The 22401-nt window shown below is 39.3% G+C and overlaps 1 protein-coding gene across 1 annotated transcript in view; it reads right to left on the bottom strand.

Annotated features, from left to right (window-relative positions):
- Nucleotides 1-22401, bottom strand: part of OTOGL (otogelin like) — a 150556-nt gene that overhangs the window by 49948 nt on the left and 78207 nt on the right. Inside the window, exons 26-32 of the mRNA XM_069957158.1 lie at nt 11627-11761; nt 11380-11526; nt 10812-10931; nt 9544-9660; nt 5911-6067; nt 5194-5220; nt 3699-3866 (exon numbers count right to left, since the gene is read on the bottom strand). Coding sequence (XP_069813259.1) covers nt 3699-3866; nt 5194-5220; nt 5911-6067; nt 9544-9660; nt 10812-10931; nt 11380-11526; nt 11627-11761 — 871 coding nt within the window. The remainder of the gene's footprint in view (nt 1-3698; nt 3867-5193; nt 5221-5910; nt 6068-9543; nt 9661-10811; nt 10932-11379; nt 11527-11626; nt 11762-22401) is intronic.

Here is a 22401-nt window from a genome sequence, read left to right as displayed (position 1 = left end):
GCTGCATACTGTAAGGAGCACAACACCGCTCACAATGATGGGTGTTGTGCTCCTGTTTGTGTGTTTTTTGTGTGTTTCTCCCTTTTTATTTTTCAGATATCGGTATCCTGGGGATTACGTTGGATTCCATGGACTACGTCGATGACCAGCGGTTGTTCTTTGAATTTTTTTTAATAAAATGGTCAATGAGGGGTGTGGGGGTGTTTTTATTTGAATAAAAAAATTTGTAAACTTGTGTCTTGTCTTTATTTCTTTACTTTATAGACTTAGTAGTGGAAGCCGTCTAATAGACGGAATCCATTACTAAGTGGGGGCCTAGTGTTAGCCGGTATAAAATGGCTAACACTAACCCCCCATTATTACCCCAGTACCCAATGCCACCAGGGGTACTGGGAAGAGCTGGGTGCCAGTGGTCCCGGAGCGTCAATATTGGCGCTCCTGGACCGGGCGGCAGCAGGCTGGTAAGATTTAGGCTGGGGAGGGCCTAAACCAATGGCTCTTCCCACCCTGGTGTTACCAGGCTGCTGTCGTTTGGTTTTTAACCCGGCTGGTTATAAAAATAGGGGGGACCCTATGCGTTTTTTTTTAATTATTTATTTATTTAAAAAAAAAAACGCATAGGGTCCCCCCTATTTTTATAACCAGCCGGGTTAAAAACCAAACGACAGCAGCCTGGTAACACCAGGGTGGGAAGAGCCATTGTTTTAGGCCCTCCCCAGCCTAAATCTTACCAGCCTGCTGCCGCCCGGTCCAGGAGCGCCAATTTTGACGCTCCGGGACCACTGGCACCCGGCTCTTCCCAGTCCCCTGGTGGCATTGGGTACTGGGGTAATAATAGGGGGTTAGTGTTAGCCATTTTATACCGGCTAACACTAGGCCCCGACTTAGTAATGGATTCCGTCTATTAGACGGCTTCCACTACTAAGTCTATAAAGTAAAGAAATAAAGACAAGACACAAGTTTACAAATTTTTTTATTCAAATAAAAACACCCCCACACCCCTCATTGACCATTTTATTAAAAAAAACATTAAAAAAACGCTGGTCATCGACGTAGTCCATGGAATCCGACGTAATCCACAGGATACCAATATCTGAAAAACAAAAAGGGAGAAACACACAAAAAACACACAAACAGGAGCACAACACCCATCATTGTGAGCGGTGTTGTGCTCCTTACAGTATGCAGCATCTTTACAGATCGCTGCTTACAGTCTGACCCCCAAGGGGTTAAGGGAGGATGTATTGCATCCCCCTTAACCCCCTGGGGGCCAGACTGATGTCAGACTGCACCCATCCCAGCAAGGAAGGGGTTAAGTGACCCCCCTTCCTTGCTGGGAGGGGTGCAGTGCTGGGGAGGGGGTGGGGAGAGCTCTATACTCACCCCGATGTGTCCTCTTCGCTGGTCCGCAGCACAATGAAGTCACTGTACTGCGGACCGGCTCATTATATGTGCGCTCAGCCGAACAGCCAATCAGCTGAGCGCACATATAATTCTAAATGTTTCTTCTAATAATGCTATTGTCATAACATAATTAGAAGAAACATTTGATGTTTTCATTAAAGTTAAGTGATGATTAGTACAGAATGCTCTATTGCCGGCATATGAATTACCGGCTTATGGAGTTTCCTGTACTAATTAATATTTAATTAAGAAAACACATTTTCGTTTAAATAAATTCAGTTTCGTTGGTCAATAATTTATTTCTAACGAATCCATCATTGTGCAATTCAATATACTGTCAAAAAATAAATATATAGATAAATATACATTTATTTATATATATATTTATTTTAACAGTATATTTAATTGCAAAATGATGGAATCGTTTACATTTAATTATTGAACAATAAAAGGGACTTTATTACAAAGAAAATGTGTTTTATTAATTCAATATATTAACCATGAGAGACATCGGCTATAGTGCAGAGGATCGCAAACCCCGGTAATAGCAATTCATGTAAACTGTTTCCCTGCTTTCCCAGATGCATCCAGAGGTGTTTGCAGCACTTTCTTAAGATTTTATTTGTTATTTTTAGTTGAACCAGATTTCCAAGTAAATGACCGTATGTTTTGAGCCGCATGTCTATTTTTTCCCACGGCCGTAGTTTCACCCGCACATTTACAGCCGCATAAAAAATACAGCCGCACAGTTACAGCGTGTGAACCCAGCCGGGGGCTGGGTTCACACTATGTATATTTCAGGCTGTATTTGGTCCTCATGTCAGGTCCTCATAGCAACCAAAACCAGGAGTGGATTGAAAACCCAGAAAGGATCTGTTCACACAATGTTGAAATTGAGTGGATGGCCGCCATATAACGGTAAATAACTTCCATTATTTCAATATAACAGCCGTTGTTTTAAAATAACAGCAAATATTTGCCATTAAATGACGGCCATCCACTCAATTACAACATTATGTGAACATAGCCTTTCTGTGTTTTCAATCCACTCCTTGTTTTGGTTGCTATACAGCCTCAAACATACAGCCTCAAATATACGTAGTGTGAACCCAGCCTTAATGTGCAAGGTAACTGTCCTTTGTTTAAATACTTGTATTCTTACTATACACATAGTGCTGCCTCCTGAATGTTGTAACAGGCAGTGGATGTGGACCCGCTATTCTACCGAACCGGTTTTATGAGCCACACCAGGGTGCTGAGTCTAAGTGCCCTTCAGGTCTTCACTCTTTATCCTGATACAGGATGCAGAAACTGGACTTCTGCGGCTAGAGGACACCAAATCATTTCACAAGAGTGGTCCTGGTGTGTAGAGCAGATGGCCAGAGGACCCAGACTGTGCTGGTGCAAGTCACCAGAGAACAGGCCAAACGATCATAGTATGGTTATCAATGAGAGAATCAGCATGGTACCACAAATAGGGCAGCAGTGTAGTCAATCAGGCGTAGGATCAAGGCATGGGTTAGGATACACAGAATAGTAGACAGAGGAACACACCCTTATTTAGGAACACGAGGAACCAACAGTGTTCTGACAAGGAGAAACAGGTGAAATAACTTTAAAGGGAACCTGTCACCCCCCGTGCCGGGGTGACAGGCTCCCGACCCCCCGTTAGAGCCCCCTATACTTACCTAATCCCGCCGGGTCCCGCTTCTGGAGGTGGTCGGGTGATGAAGATCTCAGCCGCTGCAGCCCGACGCGCGCGCTGAGAGATGAGTCCAACACCCATAGAGAATGACAGGAGAGTCCAGCGCTCTGTCATTCTCTATGAGCGTTGGACTCATCTCTCAGCGCGCGCGCCGGGCTGCAGCGGCTGAGATCTTCATCACCCGACCACCTCCAGAAGCGGGACCCGGCGGGATTAGGTGAGTATAGGGGGCTCTAACGGGGGGTCGGGAGCCTGGCACCCCGGCACGGGGGGTGACAGGTTCCCTTTAAAAAGATGACGGAGGAACAGGATTGGCGGAGGCAGAAATAGGTCAAGATACACTAGCCCTTTAAATTCCAGGCGAGTGGGCATGTAAAATCGTCCTCTAGGTGTTGTGAAATATTTTGTGCCAGTGGTTCTTTATTTCTACCTGGATAAATATTCATTAGAACACTTTACATGTTTCTGTGGTAATCGCTGCCCTTGTGATTAAATAACAACCCATTCATTCAATGAAGTTAAGTTTAACAGAATTGTCTGAATTTTTTTGTGACAATACTATTTAAATATTTAGATTTGGATTACTTACATCGGTCTTTATCTCTGAAAAGTCCAGGTGTTATCATGAAGTTAAACAAAACATTTCCATGTGCACTCATTCTTGGCAATGGGAACATGTGTTTACTGGTTACATTCACACCTAATACAATTTCACTGTTGCCGCAGCTAGAGAGGATAAAGGGACCTTCACCCAGTCCTGTAGGAGAAAATACATTAGAAAATGTAATGTATGATAACATTCTTCATACAGTAGTTATCTTGTGTGTGCCTGAAAACTTGTTTAAAGGGTCAATAAATTGTTACCTTCCCCCCTTGCATAATGAGCATTTAAAGGGGTGCTCCGAAGTAAAAAAAAAAATAAACATTTTCAATCAATTGCTGTCAAATAGATAAATAAAGATACGTTATATAAAATTGTAATATACTTCTATTTAAAAATCATAATCCTTTCAGTACTTTTCAGATGCTGTATGTCCTACATTGGTGTATTCATTTTAGTCTGACACGGTGCTCTCTGCTGCCACTTCTGTCTGTGACAGGAGCTGTCCACAGCAAGAGATGTTTTCTTTGGGCATTTGTTGCTGCTCTGGGCAGTTCCTGTTATAGAAAATGTGGCAGCAGAGAGCATCATGCCAGACTTCCTGCAGCACATACAGAATCTGATAAGTACTGGAAAACTTGAGATTTTTCAAATAAAAGTAAATTACAACTGCATATACTTTCTAACACCAGTTCATTTTAAAACAATATTCATACTCATAATTGTGGTTATTAAAACATTGCTAAGCTAGCCCTAAATCCTGCAGCTGTACTTTTACTTTGCAATGTCGACAGATTAGCTGATGTCAAGGAGTCCTTGCACAGGCACTGCAGTATCATTGCAGGCTTGGTGCAGGCTTCGATGTCCTCCGATTCGTAGCACCTGTGCTCATACTGCATGACACAGCACCTGTGCTAGATTTGTGAAGAAGTGACATCAGCCTAGGGGTGACATCAGGATCAGTGATATCCTAGAGAAACCATTAGTGTGGCATCAGTTATCATCAGTTTTTTTTCATTCCTCAAAAACAAATAGAAGGGTAATAATTGCCAAAGAGTCGAGCCTGACTGGGCATTGCTGGGCAAAGCTTCAGAGAAAAACGGATGGCACACAGCTGGTGCATTCATATGTTGTCTATTTAAAAATGACTTCTAGTTTAGCCTTCATTCTGCAAAAAAGTGCAGGTTCTCCACTCAGAGAATCGACTTGACTCAATGTGAACTGGCCCTTACATGACCCTGGAGATCTGGTGTTTAACCACTGATATGCTCTGAAAAGTAGGACCTGCACTTTTTTGCAGAATGGAGGCTCCACTAGAAGTCAATGGGTCATTTTTAAATAGACAACATATGCATGCATCATCTGAGTGCCATGCGTTTTGTCACTGCGCTTTGCCTAGCAATACCCAGTCAGTCTTGACTTCCACTGAATTTCTCTATAATATAAAAATCATCTTTATTAATTGGACATAATCATATCTTACCTTGATTGAAATATTCACAGTCGTAAGCTGAAAGACAAAAAGTGAATGTACGTAATGTGTAACAAACATGCAGACAGAAAATACAGTATGATACAGCACTGTCTAAATGTTAAATGGAATTGACCTCCTCTGTTGCAATAATTAGGATTTATAAGAGCCTTAAGGCTGCGTTCACACTACGTATATTTCAGTCAGTATATTTCAGTCAGTATTGCAACCAAAACCAGGAGTGGATTAAAAACACAGAAAGGATCTGTTCACACAATGGTGAAATTAAGTGAATGGCCGCCATATAACAGTAAATAACGGCCATTATTTCAATATAACAGCCGTTGTTTTAAAATAACAGCAAATATTTGCCATTAAATGGCGGCCATCCACTCAATTTCAACATTGTGTGAACAGAGCCTTTCTGTGTTTTTAATCCACTCCTAGTTTTGGTTGCAATATGAGGACCACAATACTGACTGAAATATATATAATACAAACCAAAAGTGATTGATTTTTGGAATTGATATTGGGAATATTAAGAAGAACTTAACTGTATGATGGCATCAGGTCTTGAATACCAATTAATTCATGTGGAGGGTTTTAGGTATACTGAGGTCCACAGCCTAACTCATTTCACAATGACTGTTCTCCCGACATTTAGCTAGTAAATGTTTCCAGCAATAAGATTTTGCTGGTACCCTGCTTGAGATGTCAAAACCAACTTACGGCACATATTTGGTGATCTCCAGTGGATAGCTACACCTTGCTGACAACATTTATGGGCATATGCTGCTACGCTGGTGCACAGACATTCACAGTCCCCTCCAAGATTACAATTGCATGTATCTGTATGGCAGTTCTTAACAAATGATGTTACATCAATCTGTTAAAAAATAGAGAAAGTCTTAAGCTACAAATAGTGATATTTTTATTATGTAATAATTCATTTACAGGCTTAACATTTAGAGTTGTAGTATTCTGATTCTTAATAAAAGGACTGAATAGTCAATAACCTTTTAACAAGCTATGACAGGATTAGCAGTCATACATGCGCATTTCTGGAGTATTTCTATGTGTACTGTACATAAAGTAGAATTTCTGGCAATTACATATGTGTACGTGACATTTTTCACCATTTCCCCCCCTGTAGGCTCCATCTGTCATTTTCAGTTGTGCCTAGTGGGTAGAGACTAGCTGCTATGATGTCTCCCAATAACTGCACGAACACAGAAGCAGAGATTCTATTTCTGTATGTTTATAGCACACCCTCCAGAAGCAGCATACAGGACAGTATACAATAACAGAAGAAGCATACAGGGCTGTATACAATACCAGAAGAAGCATACAGGACAGTATTCAATACCAGAAGCAGCATACAGGACAGTATACAATACCAGAAGCACCATACAGGACAGTATACAATACCAGAAGAAGCATACAGGGCTGTATACAATACCAGAAGAAGCATACAGGGCTGTATACAATACAAGAAGAAGCATACAGGACAGTATACAAAACCAGAAGCAGCATACAGGATAGTATACAATACCAGAAGAAGCATACAGGGCTGTATACAATACCAGAAGAAGCATACAGGGCTGTATACAATACCAGAAGAAGCATACAGGACAGTATACAAAACCAGAAGCAGCATACAGGATAGTATACAATACCAGAAGAAGCATACAGGATAGTATACAATACCAGAAGAAGCATACAGGATAGTATACAATACCAGAAGCACCATACAGGACAGTATACAATACCAGAAGCAGCATACAGGATAGTATACAATACCAGAAGCACCATACAGGACAGTATACACACACACACACACACACACACACACACACCTCCACCACGCACACACACACACACACATACATACACGCACACACACACCAAGCATTTAAGCACTTAGACCTGTGCATGCAGGCATTGGCTGGTGACAGGTTCACCCACCCTTACCTGCACTGCCTTATTTATAAAGATGGCCGGACCATAAGAACAATGAAGCACTTTGCCCCTCTGCCATTTTGTCTCAAACCCCCTCCTAGTAGTATGTAAGCTGATGCATGCGAGCAGGGACCTCACTCCTCATGTACTGTATGGATAATTATATGTATATCTCTGTGATGTCTGATTTTTGTCTATGTATGTACCCCCAGAATTGTAAAGTGCTGTGGAATCTGTTAGCGCTATATAAATAAAAATTATTATTATTATTATTATTATTATTATTATTATTCAATACCAGAAGCACCATACAGGACAGTATACAATACCAGAAGCACCATACAGAGGCAGCAGGTATTTGCTCAAAGCTGTTCTAACTGTCTTTCTAACTGTTCTAACTGCCATTTTGTTGTGCCAATCTTTGGTTTAAAATGTAAATTTGATGGGGGGGGGGGATTAGTGCACTGTAGGGGGCTGTAGTCCCACCTCTAATGCACCGAACCTTCTAATTTACTTATTAATGAAATAAAGGTGGCACTGCGGATGACGGTAAGAAAAAGACCCTCATTCTCAGCATTCTTACTGCTATGGAAACATAACAGGAAGTTAGAGTCTTCTAACCTGCTAGTGACAGTTGGTTTGAGGTATTTTTTTTACATATTATAAAACTATTATAAAAAAAAACAAACTTATCCCTTTCAAAATAATCTTCAGTAACAATAATAAATGAAATTATTGCCATCTAGTGTTTACCTTATAGTGCTGCAATTTTTGGTGCCAAATTACCTTTTTTCTAGAGTCAATGAATTAAATCTAACAAGATGTCAGAATTTCAATATAAGAAAATTAACTTAAAGCGTAACTATAAAATATTTTGACCTTTCAGTTTTAGTTAGCTCAGGGCATGATAACAATTTTTGCAATATACATTAATAACCTAAAATGAACAGTTTTTTAAATACATAAGGCTGATTATGCCCTTACAGCTCTGTCTGGCTCTGACTTATTTCTGCATTCCTGCTGGACACGCCCCCTCCCTGCAGATCTGTACTTAGAGTAAAGACTCTGACAGCAGCATCAGATAACAGCCCTCACACAGACATAAACAAACCCCCCTCCCCCTTCCTAGCAGCACATTCTCCCCCCTCCCCACCTCCTAGCAGCACGTTCTCCCCCCTCCCCTCACAGAGATCACATAGCAGAGCTGAGGGTGTTGTGTGTGAGGAGCAGCGCAGGGGAGGATATGGATGGAGGGACAAGTACTCAGTGCTTCAACAAGGAGGGACATCCCAGCCATGACTCCAATGTGCTGCATGAGGGAGAGTGGGCGAGTCACTGAGGGGAGGACTACAAGTCCCAGCCCAACACAGCTGTAGTCCTTCCATAGTACATATAACATTCACATCAGATGTCTGCAGCAGGTGCCCCCACCTCCATGGCTGACATTATCCTACTGTGTTATGAGAGCAGATGACTGTTTCTAATCCCACTGTGTGTGATACCATCTGCTGGGGCTCTGTATCTAATCTTACATTGTGATACTGTATGCTGGGGCTCTATCTGATCCTGCTATGTGTGATACATCTGCTTAGGTGGTGGTCAGTGAATGGAGGGAGTCAGCCAGGGAGATGAGGGATAGGCCACGCCCACTTTCTCTCAGCCAGAAGAAAAATTCATTTATTCTTCTGAGCCAAACAACTGGGGATATCTCAGCGAGCGTACACACTATCAATGCAGTTTAGGGCTCTTTTTAAAGGGTAACACATGGGCTTTTTATTTGAGAAATTTTATTTTTTGGCTACTGAAATTATAGTTACGCTTTAAATAACACTTTAATGAACAGTTATTAACTTCCAAAACATTTTGTGCATGCAGATAATTCATAAGCAATAAGGGTTAAAGTGTACCTTTTGTTATAACTTTTAAAATCTTAAGTAGATGTGAAGATAAAGCATGTCTGCAATTTATATTCTTTTTTTTTTTTTTTTGTTATCATCCTGTAAAACAAAGCTATACTCACTTGTATCCAGGTCCAGTCTTCTAAAGGCAGATTTTTAGTCTTGTCCTAGGTTGAACCTGATAGACTCTTGTCTTCTTTCAGCCTTATTTACTATGTTACTATGCTGGTTAAAAAAAGACACTAAACGCATGAAGCCCGGCCAGTACAGAGAGTCACTTCTCAATGTGTCCGTCAATCAAATGACTGCCTTTTCTTTAAGCACGCAGATGACTGGGACTTCCTTCCTGTTTAGTCTTTTTTTCAACCAGCACAAGACTAAAAGGGTTTCATTACACATGTAATAAATGCAATCCCCAAAAAATACTGATGTTCAAAGATTTTGCTAAAACAATAGATAAAATCAACCTAGGGCTGTAAAGCGAGTACTGTATATAAAAACTTACCACATTACGACAAGGAGCAAATACATCACTATAGAGAATAGAGCACTCCTTCTTTGCATAGGGAAATTTGCTTTGATGAACTTCACAGGGTTTCATTGTTTCATTAGAACTTTTACACTAAAATATGTGGGGTGAGGAGGAGATATTTGTGGTAAATGAAGAGACAAAAATATGGAAGATTACACAGGCATCGAATGGAGGGATATTGTTTGAACCAACAATAAAGCCACTTTTACACAACAGTATTTTGGATATTCATGTTTCTTGTATGTTGGATTCTTGGTTCTGGCTTACAAGTATTGATGTGGACCAAACACTCCCACAAAAAATTAGATTTAAGTAAATCTGTCCACTGACATTCATGTTCCAAACTGCTTACTCTGTTTAATGGCTGAGAGGGTAGGAGACACACAGTACCTTCTATATAGCTATATATGCTTCTAGAACGTAGAGAAATGCTTTTATTCTCTGGTGCAGGGAGCCAGTGAGGCTTCTGAAGTGTTGAAGGTGTCAATCAAGAAGGGTGAGGAATGGAAGAATAAGCAAGGGGGCATTACAGCCTTCAGCACTTTAGGGGTTTGGGAAAGGCTTTTACTATTTACACCAGAGAATAAAAGCATTTTCTACATTATTGAAGCACAGACAGATATACTGTATGAAAGGTACTGTGTATATCCTGGCCCTTACAGCTCTCCAACAGAGCAAGCAGTTTGGAACATGACTTGTTGACTTGCAATTTACTTTAGGTCACATATAATTATTTAAACAAGACCTGACGTTTTTTCTTTCTTTTCTATACTTTTGCTCAACACAAACTAGATCTAAAACCTTTAGTTTCCAATTACAATTAGCACAATTTGAATAATTACATAGATTATATATTTAGAAATCATGGCCCAGTGTGTAAACTAGAAGCTGGTGTAAACTGACCATAGCCATTGAACACAGCATCATCTCTGGTAATATGAAAGCTGAGCTGTAATTTTTTACTTTGGATAGATTAGGCCAATTTCCTTTTGTACACACTTCGATTAATCTGGGCCCTTGTCTTTCTAGAATTTGTCTATATGTACTATTCCTGAACCATATGTTAGTATGGGATGCAGAAAAGTACAGATGGATGAAAAAAAAGCATAATAAAAAAACACAATTTTTCACTGTTTTAAAAATACATGATAGTAGAGGGGGTAATAAATGTGATATAAAATAAATGAGGGGTAAACTATATCACACCACTTTAAATTATATTAACACAGTTACTGTCATACCTGGCCGATCGTCCAACTGTCTCCAAACACCTGAGCATTCCGTACTTCCATGTTATTTGAAGTTGTTAGATCATTTGAGGTGTACTTGTCAAAATTTCCACACAGTCCTGAAAGCTTGCCCTTAAAAAAAATTAAATTTTACTATATTTAGTGAAAAAAAATGGAAATAATGGAAAAAAAATTGCTACTGTCTATTATGCTTTGTGGATATGTATCGAGCTATGTGCACCATTTCACTTTTTGACTTTTGCCACTCTTCGTCTTTTGAAAAGTGGACAAGAGGAAGCCGGTGAAATGCCAGCTTGATAAACTCAAAACTTTGTGAATTACTAGCAAATATTTAAAGAAGGGAAAAAAGCTGTGTCTTGTTTCATTGGATGTATTGTAATAGAGGTATTCTCAAGGCAGTCCCCGCAGCTTTATAGTATGGAGCAGCACTGCACTCTGGATGCTGTCAAACAGTACATCTCTGTCATCTGCATAGTACTGAAGATAACATTCTACGTACATATGCATATCTATTTGTCACAATAATATATTATATTTTAAGGCAACTATATTATCTTACTTTCCATCGGGGTCCCACTTTGACGTGTATTGTTGTTTTCTTGTCCCAAAGAATTGTAATATCTAATTCTGGAAAGTGAACCACTGTATAAAAGCCGGCCTTCCAGTGTTGATATCTTTGAGGGCCATATTGTAATCGAAACTGCCTCTAAGAATAGAACATGAAGTTTACAAACATGAATGAGATACGTGACATGGGCATAGGAAAAGCATGGTAGGAAAGACATAAAAAAAGATATTATACTGACCTGTTTCTCTGATGTGTCAGAAAAATATATCTCTCTCCCACTGACAGAAATAATGAGATTTTTCGAGCAAATAATATCATTATCAAAGCATTTCTTATTCTGAGCGATGATGGACACATTTGAATTGTCAGTGCTCTAGAACCAGAAGGGATATGATATATATATTAAAATACAATATACTACTAACCATCCTTTTGCGTTATATTACTGCATCTATCTGGTAACTAAGCAGTTGAATATCTGTATGGTTTACTAATCCTACAATGGTTGTCAATTTTTTTTGTTTTCATGTTTAACTACTGTTCATTACAGACATATAATAATACTTAAGCCTTCGCAAAATGTAGCCTTTTGTGCATAATTTTTTGTTATCCCAATGACTCAATCCCCTGACGTAGTCAGTAACCAGGTCATCAACAGGAAAAATCAGAAAAGTATCAGGGATAAGACAAAGGCGGGTGGTTGAGGCAGGTGGTTCAGACACAAGCCACACAGTCTGTATTAGCAACATGAGTGACTAAGGCTATGTTTACACTATGTTTTTTCCAGTAAAGTACAGAAGCTGATTGCAATGGAATCAGCGTCCGTTCTTTACTGCAGGGGCAGCCTTGCATTGAAGTCAATGCAATGCCATCCACTGTGTGCACACATCATTATTTTAACGCCCGTTCTAAAGTTAAAATAATGTACCTGCCTATTATTTTCTGATGCTGTGCACCAAACAGCAAAGGGGATATAATAGCTGTTCACACAATGTAAAGTGGGGCGGTAGGAAGGCAGGAGCATCCTAGAGGACAACCAAGGAACTGCAGCAGTGGCACAAAGAACAGGGAGGAGAGAGGATGTAGGCAAACCCCTGATGTCATGGACTAGTGGACTAGAGAATAGTGTGTAAGAGCAGGCGGGAACAGGACTAGGCAGCAAGTGGTGAGCAGGGGAACACCACTGGGACATACCCAGTCATGAGGTGTGCACAAAGGGATGCCTCTGGGAGACACCCCGGCCGTGAGGATCAAGCTGAGGAATGCCACTGGGCAGTGTTACATAAATCTCCCCCCTATATTGTTTTGGTGGGATGTATGCTATTTTTAGCATTATGTTCTGTGAAATATGGACTAGCAACTAAAAAATTGGTCGTTCAATTATTGGTTCAATCTCCTCTGCACAAAGATTTCAAAGGTTTCAAGATGTCTTGAAAAACATGCTAATAATTAAATAACATTTGACATACTTTGTATCCTAGTAGCACCATGACCTGAATATTAACATAGAGGTGATGCTGTGTTTTGTAAATTGCACATTTTTTGTTTTGCAAAAAACATTCAATAAAAATAATCAGATTTACAAAAAAAAAAAAAACAGATGGTGTTTACAACAATCTACACAACCATTAGATTATCTACTGAAAAGTTCAAGATCTGCTAACTTAAAAGAATTGAAAGTGACAACTACAGAGCTGTGATGACCAAACAAAACAGTGACATTTCTAATGAGGTGAAACTGCATAGCCTGTAATGATGAACTATTACTTTCCAGCTGCATGACATTTCTCCATTGTTTTCAGCTTTTTCTTTAGAAAAATGAATAAAATTATTTCAGACAAGTTGACTATTGTATTCTTTGTTCGGCCGACCTTGTTTATCTAACGGATTTGGCATTTCCTTGGATTACATTTCAGCAATCCTGTTCTAATTAAAAAATGCCTCTGATTTTCCCAAGATTGCTCTTTGAAAATGCATAAGTATCTGTTTCCTAATGATAACAGTCTTTCTTAAAGTCAAAGTGCTTCTAGGATGCATAGTATCAATAAAGCATAGTATAAATTATTTAACAATGATTACATAAACAGGAAATCTGAAATTTGTTTTCTGTAAGAAAAAAAATTGAAAGTGTCACTGTCGTTTTAACTTTTAAAATCAAAATCAACAGACTCTTGTCTCTTTTTTTAAAAGAGACAAAACACAGTAGTCTCATGTTTCCCAGGTCATCTGCACTCACAGAGAAGGCAGTCTGATGGCAGAAGGCAGATTAATGGACACACTGAGCAATGACACTCTGTACTAACCAGGATTTAATCTCTGAGGCTATGTTCACACAACGTATATTTTGAATTAATCATGGCCGCTTGGCATTAAAAGTCAATGGAATCCCGGCCGGAGTGTAATCACACTCTATACTCTCCGTCCGGAATTCCCAGCAGCCACAAAAAAACTGACATGTCTGTTTTTTGCGGCTGCTATTCATTGAATAGCAGCCGCACAACACTGACAGCTCCGGCCGCATTTTCCATTGTGTGCTATGGTGAATTGGGATGCAGACACACCGGAATGCACCCGGATCCCAATTAAACAGAAATTAAGTTCATCCGGCCGGTACTGCGGTACCGACTGGGATGAACTTTACTGACACCTGCCGTTCTGTGACACGGCTGGGTCACAGAACGGACGGTGTCTTACTGTGTGTAAAACTGGCCTTAGTCTGCGTTTGTTCTCTTTTTTTTTTTTTCAACCAGCACAAGTTGGAAAATCTACCTTCAGGAGACTGGACCTGGATGTCTGGTAAATTCAGCTTTGTTTTACAGCATAATAACAACAAAAAAAAATTAATGTAAATTGTAAAGTTGCTTTATTTCACATCTACTGTTGATTTAGATTTTAAAAATTAGGCTATGTTCACACAACATAATTTTAATTAAAAGGACGGCCATTGTTTTCAATTAAATCAACAGCAGTTCTTTTCATACTGCAATGATTTGCATTGAAGTCAATGCAAGCAACGATCTTGTCAATCATTTCTGTCCGTTGTCTATAGAATTTAACTGTTGCTTTGACTGTTGCTTTGAGTGCCAAAGAACGGCCGTTGTTTATATGTTGTGTTAACATAGCCTTTTAACAACAGTGACACTAAAGGTATCTGAGGTTAAATCTAAGTAATATCTTGAAAAGGCCTCATGGCCTAAATGGATCTGTTGTGGAGTAGATCATGATTCATGTCAGGCCCTCTTGACTTATAGAATCTGCCAAGTTTCTGTTTACACATTCTCTCTTAACAGTAAGAAAATATTTGTTAACTATTCTATACTTGACACCAAGCAGCAATGAAAACATTACATAACAGTGACTTCTGCCATTGTAAATATAGTCAATTGTACTTATTTTGATCTACTATAAGAGTACATATGAATCAGATGAAATCAATGACAAGGTTGTACTAGCCTTCAAAATAGCTGTGTGCATGATCCCTAATCCTGGTTATTTAGGCCACATTTACATTAAAATATTCTGGTCTGCATTTTGCATCAGCATTTCTATGCCAATATCAGTAGAGGAACCAAACAAAAGGTTGGTGTTTAAAAAAAAAAACAACTGCAATGACTGGGTGCTATGCCTCCCTACAGTGGGTGCTCAGATGTGCTCTTATTGTAACAGTCAAGATCAGAGGGACCTCAATTCCAGCTATTCAACCCTTTGCCACTGTCAAGATTGACCACAGCATGATCAAACATGGCTTCCTCCTTCTGTTAGGTCAGCAGTTTTTCCAGCTATGTAATTGGGGTATTGGGAATCCCAGGGCAATCAGCCCCTGGGACCCAAAGAGCACCCCAGTTTTGTCTGTTCTATAAGCCTGCTGTTACGGCACACTAAGTAACAACACGGATAATCGATTAGCATACAGAAAAATGCTAGCACATTATAAATTTAATAAACATGTACAACAGTAATCCTTTAGTGGGATTTTATAAGAATTTAAAAATTCCACAAAAAAATTACAAAAACACAACTATTTACCAGAAAAAATGTGTTTTTGCTTTTATATATATATAAAAAACTACACTTGGTAAATTCCCACATACACACAACATTTTGGGGGAGATTTATCAAAGGGTGTAAAATTTAGACTGATGCAAACTGCCCACAGCAACCAATCACAGCTCAGCTTTCCTTTCAGCACTGCCTAAAGCTGAGCTGTGATTGGTTGCTGTGGGTAGTTTGCACCAGTCTAAATTTTACACCCTTTGATAAATCTCCCCCTTTATGTCTATCTGAAAACAACTAAAAACACACCACATAAAACGGCTTTGTACAGCCATCTTAATGAAAAAATAAAATAAAAAGTTATAGTTGGTGAAAGAAGAAGAGACAAAATGAAAAAAAAAAGGTGGGTATTAATGCCAGCCAGGCTTAGTCATAATGGGGTTAAATTTTATTCTTTTTATGTCTATCTAAAACCAGACTGGATGACAGATCCATGTTGATAAATGTTTGTCTGATAGGACAAGGAGAAATATGACAGCTGGAAGTGAGCACTATGACAAGTGGTCATGCACTTTTCTTTTTAGATCACAGTAATACAGCTGTTTTCTGGCAGTATCTCACAATCTCATCAAGAATGTTTTCTAGTTCAGTGAAGCAGAACTGTACGCTAAAGCAGGGAAGCAGCTTGGTAGTATTGATAAATGATTGAGTGTGTTTGCTCACTGCCAAATAGTGACTGGCAAAGCCTGCTGGGATTGGCATGCGTAACCTGGTGTATTACGTGAATAGATAGGGAAACAATTCTTCCATTTTGCAAGACTTGGCTCAAGGATATCAACTACAAGAGACACTTCTGATTAACAAAATAGTGCTGTAGGTGGTTCTGTGCTGGTATGGACCTTAGGAAACCCTATTAATATACATATAATCTATAACAAACAGAAATATATATGTACAGTAGAAGAGGGCGCCAGTGGAGCTATGCTAATTAAAGTAGTTATGAATAATAAATGGAATGCTGTAACTTGGAGACCTTTACCAGGTAAATCTATATAGTTAATAACAATCAGTCAGGGTTTATGTGAGGCAGACCACCTGCTTTAATTTAGTAATACCCTACTGGCTTAACATGAAATCCTTGTAATAGTGCCTTCACACAGGAAGGATCCGCAGCGGATTTCTCACTACGAATTCACAGCAAGATCCGCTGCGGATCCCTGCCCTGTAAAGTCTATGGGCAGACATATTCGCAGCAGGACGTCCGAGAAATCCGCTGCGGATCCGTCATGTGTGAAGGCAACCTTAAAGTGTTTGCCTGTACAAAGACTCCCTCACCCCAGGTTATGATACCTTAGATACCAAAATTCAAAATAAACATTAATAGAATGTGCACTAAATACTTTAAAGTTAAAGGGGTACTCTTTCAAATCAACTGGTTTTACAAAGTTATATTGATTCGCAAATTACTTCTATTTAAAAATCTCCAGTCTTCCAGTACTTAACAGCTGCTGTATGTCCTGCTGGAAGTGGTTGATTTTTTTCTAGTCTAAGTGCTCTCTGCTGCCACCTCTGTCCAAGACAGGAACTGTCTAGAGCAGTAGCAAATCCCCAAGGAAAACCTTTCCTGCTCTGGACAGTTCCTGTCTGGTACAGAAGTGGCAGCATAGAGCATTGTGTCAGACAACACAATGCACGCCAGGGCATACATCAGCTGATAGGTAAGGGAAGACTTGAGATTTCTAAATAGAAGTAAATTACAAATCTATATAACTTTCACAAACCAGCTTATTTGAAAGAAAAAGATTTTTGCCAGAGTACCCCTTTAAGGCAAGGAATGAAGCAGGGATGTCCCGTCCCGAATTAAGGGATTATCTTTTATTGAAGAAAATATCATTATGTGCAAATGACCAATTTGATTCACTTAAATAAATTATGAAGGATTGAAAAAATGTTTTATTTTATTAGAATAAATTGGGAAAATCAGTTTTGTCATCTTTGGCGAGGAGGGAACAGATACTCTCACCTTCTTAAGGAATTAATCTGTTGAACCATACTTCTGCTATCTTGGTGTACAATTACCCAGATTAGCAAATATCTAGCAAAAGGAGTGGAGAAGAGGGGACTTGTTTTTCCTAATTTAAAATCTATTTTAATACTGCACAGTTGCAATATTTCATGCTGGTAATGGATTTTCATTTAAAATTTGATGAGAGAATATAGTTAAAGGAGAAGTCCAGCAAAATTTTAATTAAAGTAATGTATTGCCCCCCAAAGGTTATACAAATCCCTAATATACACCTATTACGGGAAATGCTTATAAAGTGCTTTTCTCCCTGCACTTAGTACTGCATCAAGGCTTCGCTTCCTGGATAAGATGATGATGTCACGACCCGACTCCCAGAGCTGTGCGGGCTGTGGCTGCTGGAGAAAATGATGGCAGGTGGATGCTCAGTGTCCCTCCAGGGCCCTGTGTCCCTCAGTGTTTCCACCCACCATCATCCTCTCTAGCAGCATCATTCAAGATGGGGAAACACTGACAGAAAAGCTCTGCTGTTTTTCCAGGACCTATGAGTGAAAGTTTTGCCCAACTTATCCATGAAAAACTTGAAGAAGATTGTCTAGTGGCACATAATGAGAAATTACTTTACCTCTACCTCAAGTGCTTCCCAAAATAGTGAGTGCATGTCTGGATTCCAGACCAATTGTGAATGAAGATCTGGGTTCCAGCAGAATTGCAAATGCAGCTCTGACTTTTGTAGGCAGCATGAGCCAATGTGCCAACACCGCTTGACTCCAAATTTTGTACATACTGTAGGTACATTAAGTCCCAAACCTGCTGGATGTATACAGCACTCGCTCACTCACAATTATTACAGTCTGTTCTTTATAGGCATCCAAAGACCTGAACCATTTAGCCGGGAAGCACACTCGGCAGTTTGCACACATGGCACTTTCTTTTAAAAAAAAAAAAAAACTGCCACTGCAGTTTTTGTGCCAAATCCAGAAGAGAATTTAACAGAAAAGAGAAATAAAAGTCCTCCCTTTATATTTTCCAAACCCATTTGACTCCACTTTTGGTTTTGGCACAAAAACTGCAGTGGTATTCTTCTAAAAAATTGTGTGTGCGTTTTAAACCTAAAACACAAATTTAGCATGTAGATACATTGAGTGTTGAGTGTTTTCATAAAGGCTGTTATTATTCCATAATCAGAAATTCCTTCTATGATATAAAAGCAAAATATTGATCTCTACACACAAACAAATGTCTTGAATTTTCCCCCCGCTTTGGCCCATAGGGTTCAGGAAAGTTTTATCAAAGGTCTCGACCTTGTAGGATATAAACTTATTTAATAACTTTTGTCCTCTATCATCAGCCAATATCCCAGGATATTGTTTCCAATATTTACTCTGTAGCACTTTGGAAGCATCACACATTTTCCTTCAATTTCATGTGTACCAGAGGGCACGGGGCACAATCGGTCTCTTAATTACTAATTAGTTTTAGTTCAAATTCCGTACAATCCTTCATCAAAAGCTAAATGCAGCTCACTAGACATGAACAAATTAGCCTTTGTAAGTCACTGTTTCATTTAAGAGTCAGAACCCAAAGGAAGAAGCCCAAGCAAGTTCTGCAGCACCTGTCTTTCACACAATAAGGCTAGTTTTAATATGACAAAACCCACACAGACCTGGTTTTCATCGCCATCATCACAACACTCAACAGATGAGAAGACTGCCGGCAGATTGCCATAGTAGCTGATTGGATTTCTCCCAGCTTACCCGTGAACTTTAGAACTCAAAATACCTCTTTTACTAAAACATGGAATTAAAATACCATTTTATGGCAATATCATATATGGTTACGGTCAAAAGTTGTATGATTTTAGAATGTTTTTAGATGAAAGACCTAAGAGCTTTATAAGGGTTCAAAATATGATCCTTCAACAGGGGCAACTATATTACATCTCCACAAAATAGGATAAGCTGGATGAACAAAATTGCCTTTAAATGGCAAAAAAGATTATTTTTTCACAAATTATTAGTAAACACTAGATAGGTGGCTGGGTTCTTAGACATGACCTGTGTGTAAGCGGAGTAGTCATTATTCCCCCTATTATGTAAAAATCTTACAGTATAAATCCACGGGGGGGGGGGGAATTAAGATTCTTGTCTCCAGTTCAAGTGTGGTTTGCATTTAAAGGGGTTATCCAGCTTTCTTCCAGAGACAGCACCACTCTAGTCTCCAGTTGGATGGCGTTTTGCAACACAGGTCTATTGAAGTGAATGGAGCTTAGTTGCAAACCCACCTGAAATGAAGACAAGAGTCATGCTGTTTCTTAAAGAAAGTGGCCATGTTTTTCTAATGCTGGATAACCCCTTTAGGCCATTCACTTCAATGGAACTGAGTTGCAAAACCCTGCCCAAGCTGGAGACAAGAGTCGTGTTGTCTCTGGAAAAAAGTGGCCAAGTTTTTCTCACACTAGATGACCCCATTTAAGTGTCTAGAAAAGATCATTAAGTACGTAATTTTCAGGGTATTGCTGAAGGTAGGAGGTGATTTTGTTAAAGAAGAAGTTCAGCGAGAATTTTTATTAAATTATTGTATTGCCCCCCCAAAAGTTACACAAATGACTAATATACCCTTACTACAGGAAATGCACATAAAGTGCCTTTTTCCCTGCACTTACTACTGCATCATGGCTTTACTTCCTGGATAAAATGGTGATGTCACGACCCGACTCCCAGAGCTTTGCGGGCTGTGGCTGCTGGAGAGGATGATGGCAGAGGGATGCTCAGTGTCCCTCCAGTGTCCTGTGTCTCTCAGTGTCCCCCTGCCATCATCCTCTCCAGCAGCCACAGCCTGCACAGCTCTGGGAGTCTAGTCGTGACATCATCATTTTATTCAGGAAGTGAAGCCTTGATGCAGTAGTAAGTGCAGGGAAAAAAGCACTTTATGTGCATTTCCCGTAATAAGTGTATATTGTTGATTTGTATAACTTTAGGGGGGCAATACAATACTTTAATGAAAATTTTTACCAGACCTCTCCTTTAAGGACACTTTGATGTATTGCAATGTCCCTGATACTAGTAAAGAACTGCTTGATAACCATAGGGTTATGTTTACTTATATTCAAGTACTGTACTTTTAAGACATGTTTCAGCTGCCAAATGTTGCAAAGGCATCATTGCCTTGTTGAGTGCTGCACTGTGAGGCTGCCTAAAGTTTGGGAGGAGAAGATATAAGAAGGTGGTAGCAGTAAGAGAGGTGAGTGCAAACAGTATCTGCAGACTGAGTGACCTGCAATAAGTGCTATGATGGCAATAGGTCTGACCCAGCCCCCACAGGAACCCATAGCGGCACAGTGGGGCAGAGTGTGTAGCCTACAGGCTCTCTGGTGCAGCTTAACCTGGTCGAAACCCCTACAGAGGTTGACAACCCCACTACAAACTTCACTATGTGGCTATGTTCCCACACAGTATTTTTGCTCAGTATTTTGTTCAGTATTTTTCAACCAAAACCAGGAGTGGATTGAAAACACACAAAGGCTATATTTACACACTGTTGAAATTGAGTGGATGGCCGTTATTTACTGGCAAACAATTGCCATTATTTTAAAACAATGGCCGTTGTTTTGATGACGGCCATCTACTCAATTTCAACAGTGTGCGAACATAGCCTTTCTGTGCAGGGGCGGATTAACTTTACAATAGTCCCCGGTCTGTTGACCAAACCTGGGCCCCCCACCCCACTGTAACTATGGCAACACTAGCGTGGTGTTCATAGTACAGAATAGATAATATCATGATGAATTGCAGTAAAAAAGGACCTATTATAGTCCGCTACTGTTTTTGTGTTTTCAATTCACTCCTGGTTTTGGTTAAAAAATACTGAACAAAATACTGAGCAAAAATACTGTGTGGGAACATAGCCTAAAGCCTTACCTTCTATTTCGGATTTAAAAAATAATAATAATAAAAAAATAAAGATTAAAATTTAAACTTTTGTGTCATCCTGGTAAACCCCTAGTATCTTCTATAGTACTATATAGCCGCACCTGTGCGTAGATGAAAACATGCTTATGTTCTACATTAGAAATGTGTAGGCATTATGTAATAAGAGCCCTTGTTAACTGGAATAGGCCAGGTGCAAAAGGTGTGCATTATAAAGTATTTAACTAGAATAAAAGTTAAGTGAAAACATCAATCAATATTTCAGATAAATTATTTCAGAAACCGTAAAGATCCCTAAGTATATATTACACAAAAGAAGTTGCAGTCCAGTCTCTTTCAAATGTCTTTTCTGCTGTAACAAATAATGCCTATACTATGTCATCATCTATTCAGTCCATGTTTCCACTTTTGGTGGATTATCACTAATCCTGCTATTTGCAGATACTATATATAGCAAAGGCTTCAGCCAGCGCATATAAAATGTCTATCATTAAAATTGAAAATGTTTTGAAAGGCACTGCTCACTCATCACTGGTTACAATTTCAGTGGCAAACTCACTATTGAATTGTTAATGCTTTATGTCTTTCTTTCTTTAATCACTTACGCTTCCACGGATGACTTTTTACTTTAAGAAAATGAAAGTGGGATTGTACACAGCAGGGAAAATGGCTCCATTATTTCATTGCATTGTTTGAGTTATTTGATATGAGCATTATTTTTTTATTAAGCAGCAATGATTGAAAAGTTCTGACATTTCAATTACTTGTAGCAGGATGGCATGTTGGCAGGGAAACAAGCTAATAAAAAGCCAAGAATAATCTCGCATTTTTGTGTATTGTTTGATTTAGAAAATGGTGTCATGAATATTTTCAATGGCTTTGCCTTCAAAGGAAAGCCTGGCACTGTATCTACATATTTTTCTGGGTCTGTGTGATTTTTCCACTTGTCATTGTTAGGCCGGGTTCACACTGCGTCTTTGTTTCCGCTTAACGTATATGTTAAAAACTAAAAGAATACAGTAACGGATGCTGATGTATGCCATACTGGGAAAACCATTTAATATGGCC

The sequence above is a fragment of the Dendropsophus ebraccatus genome, chromosome 1, assembly GCF_027789765.1.
Source record: "Dendropsophus ebraccatus isolate aDenEbr1 chromosome 1, aDenEbr1.pat, whole genome shotgun sequence".
Taxonomy (NCBI): domain Eukaryota; kingdom Metazoa; phylum Chordata; class Amphibia; order Anura; family Hylidae; genus Dendropsophus; species Dendropsophus ebraccatus.
The sequence above is the reverse complement of the archived record's forward strand: the minus strand, read 5'-3'. Positions and strand labels throughout refer to the sequence as shown.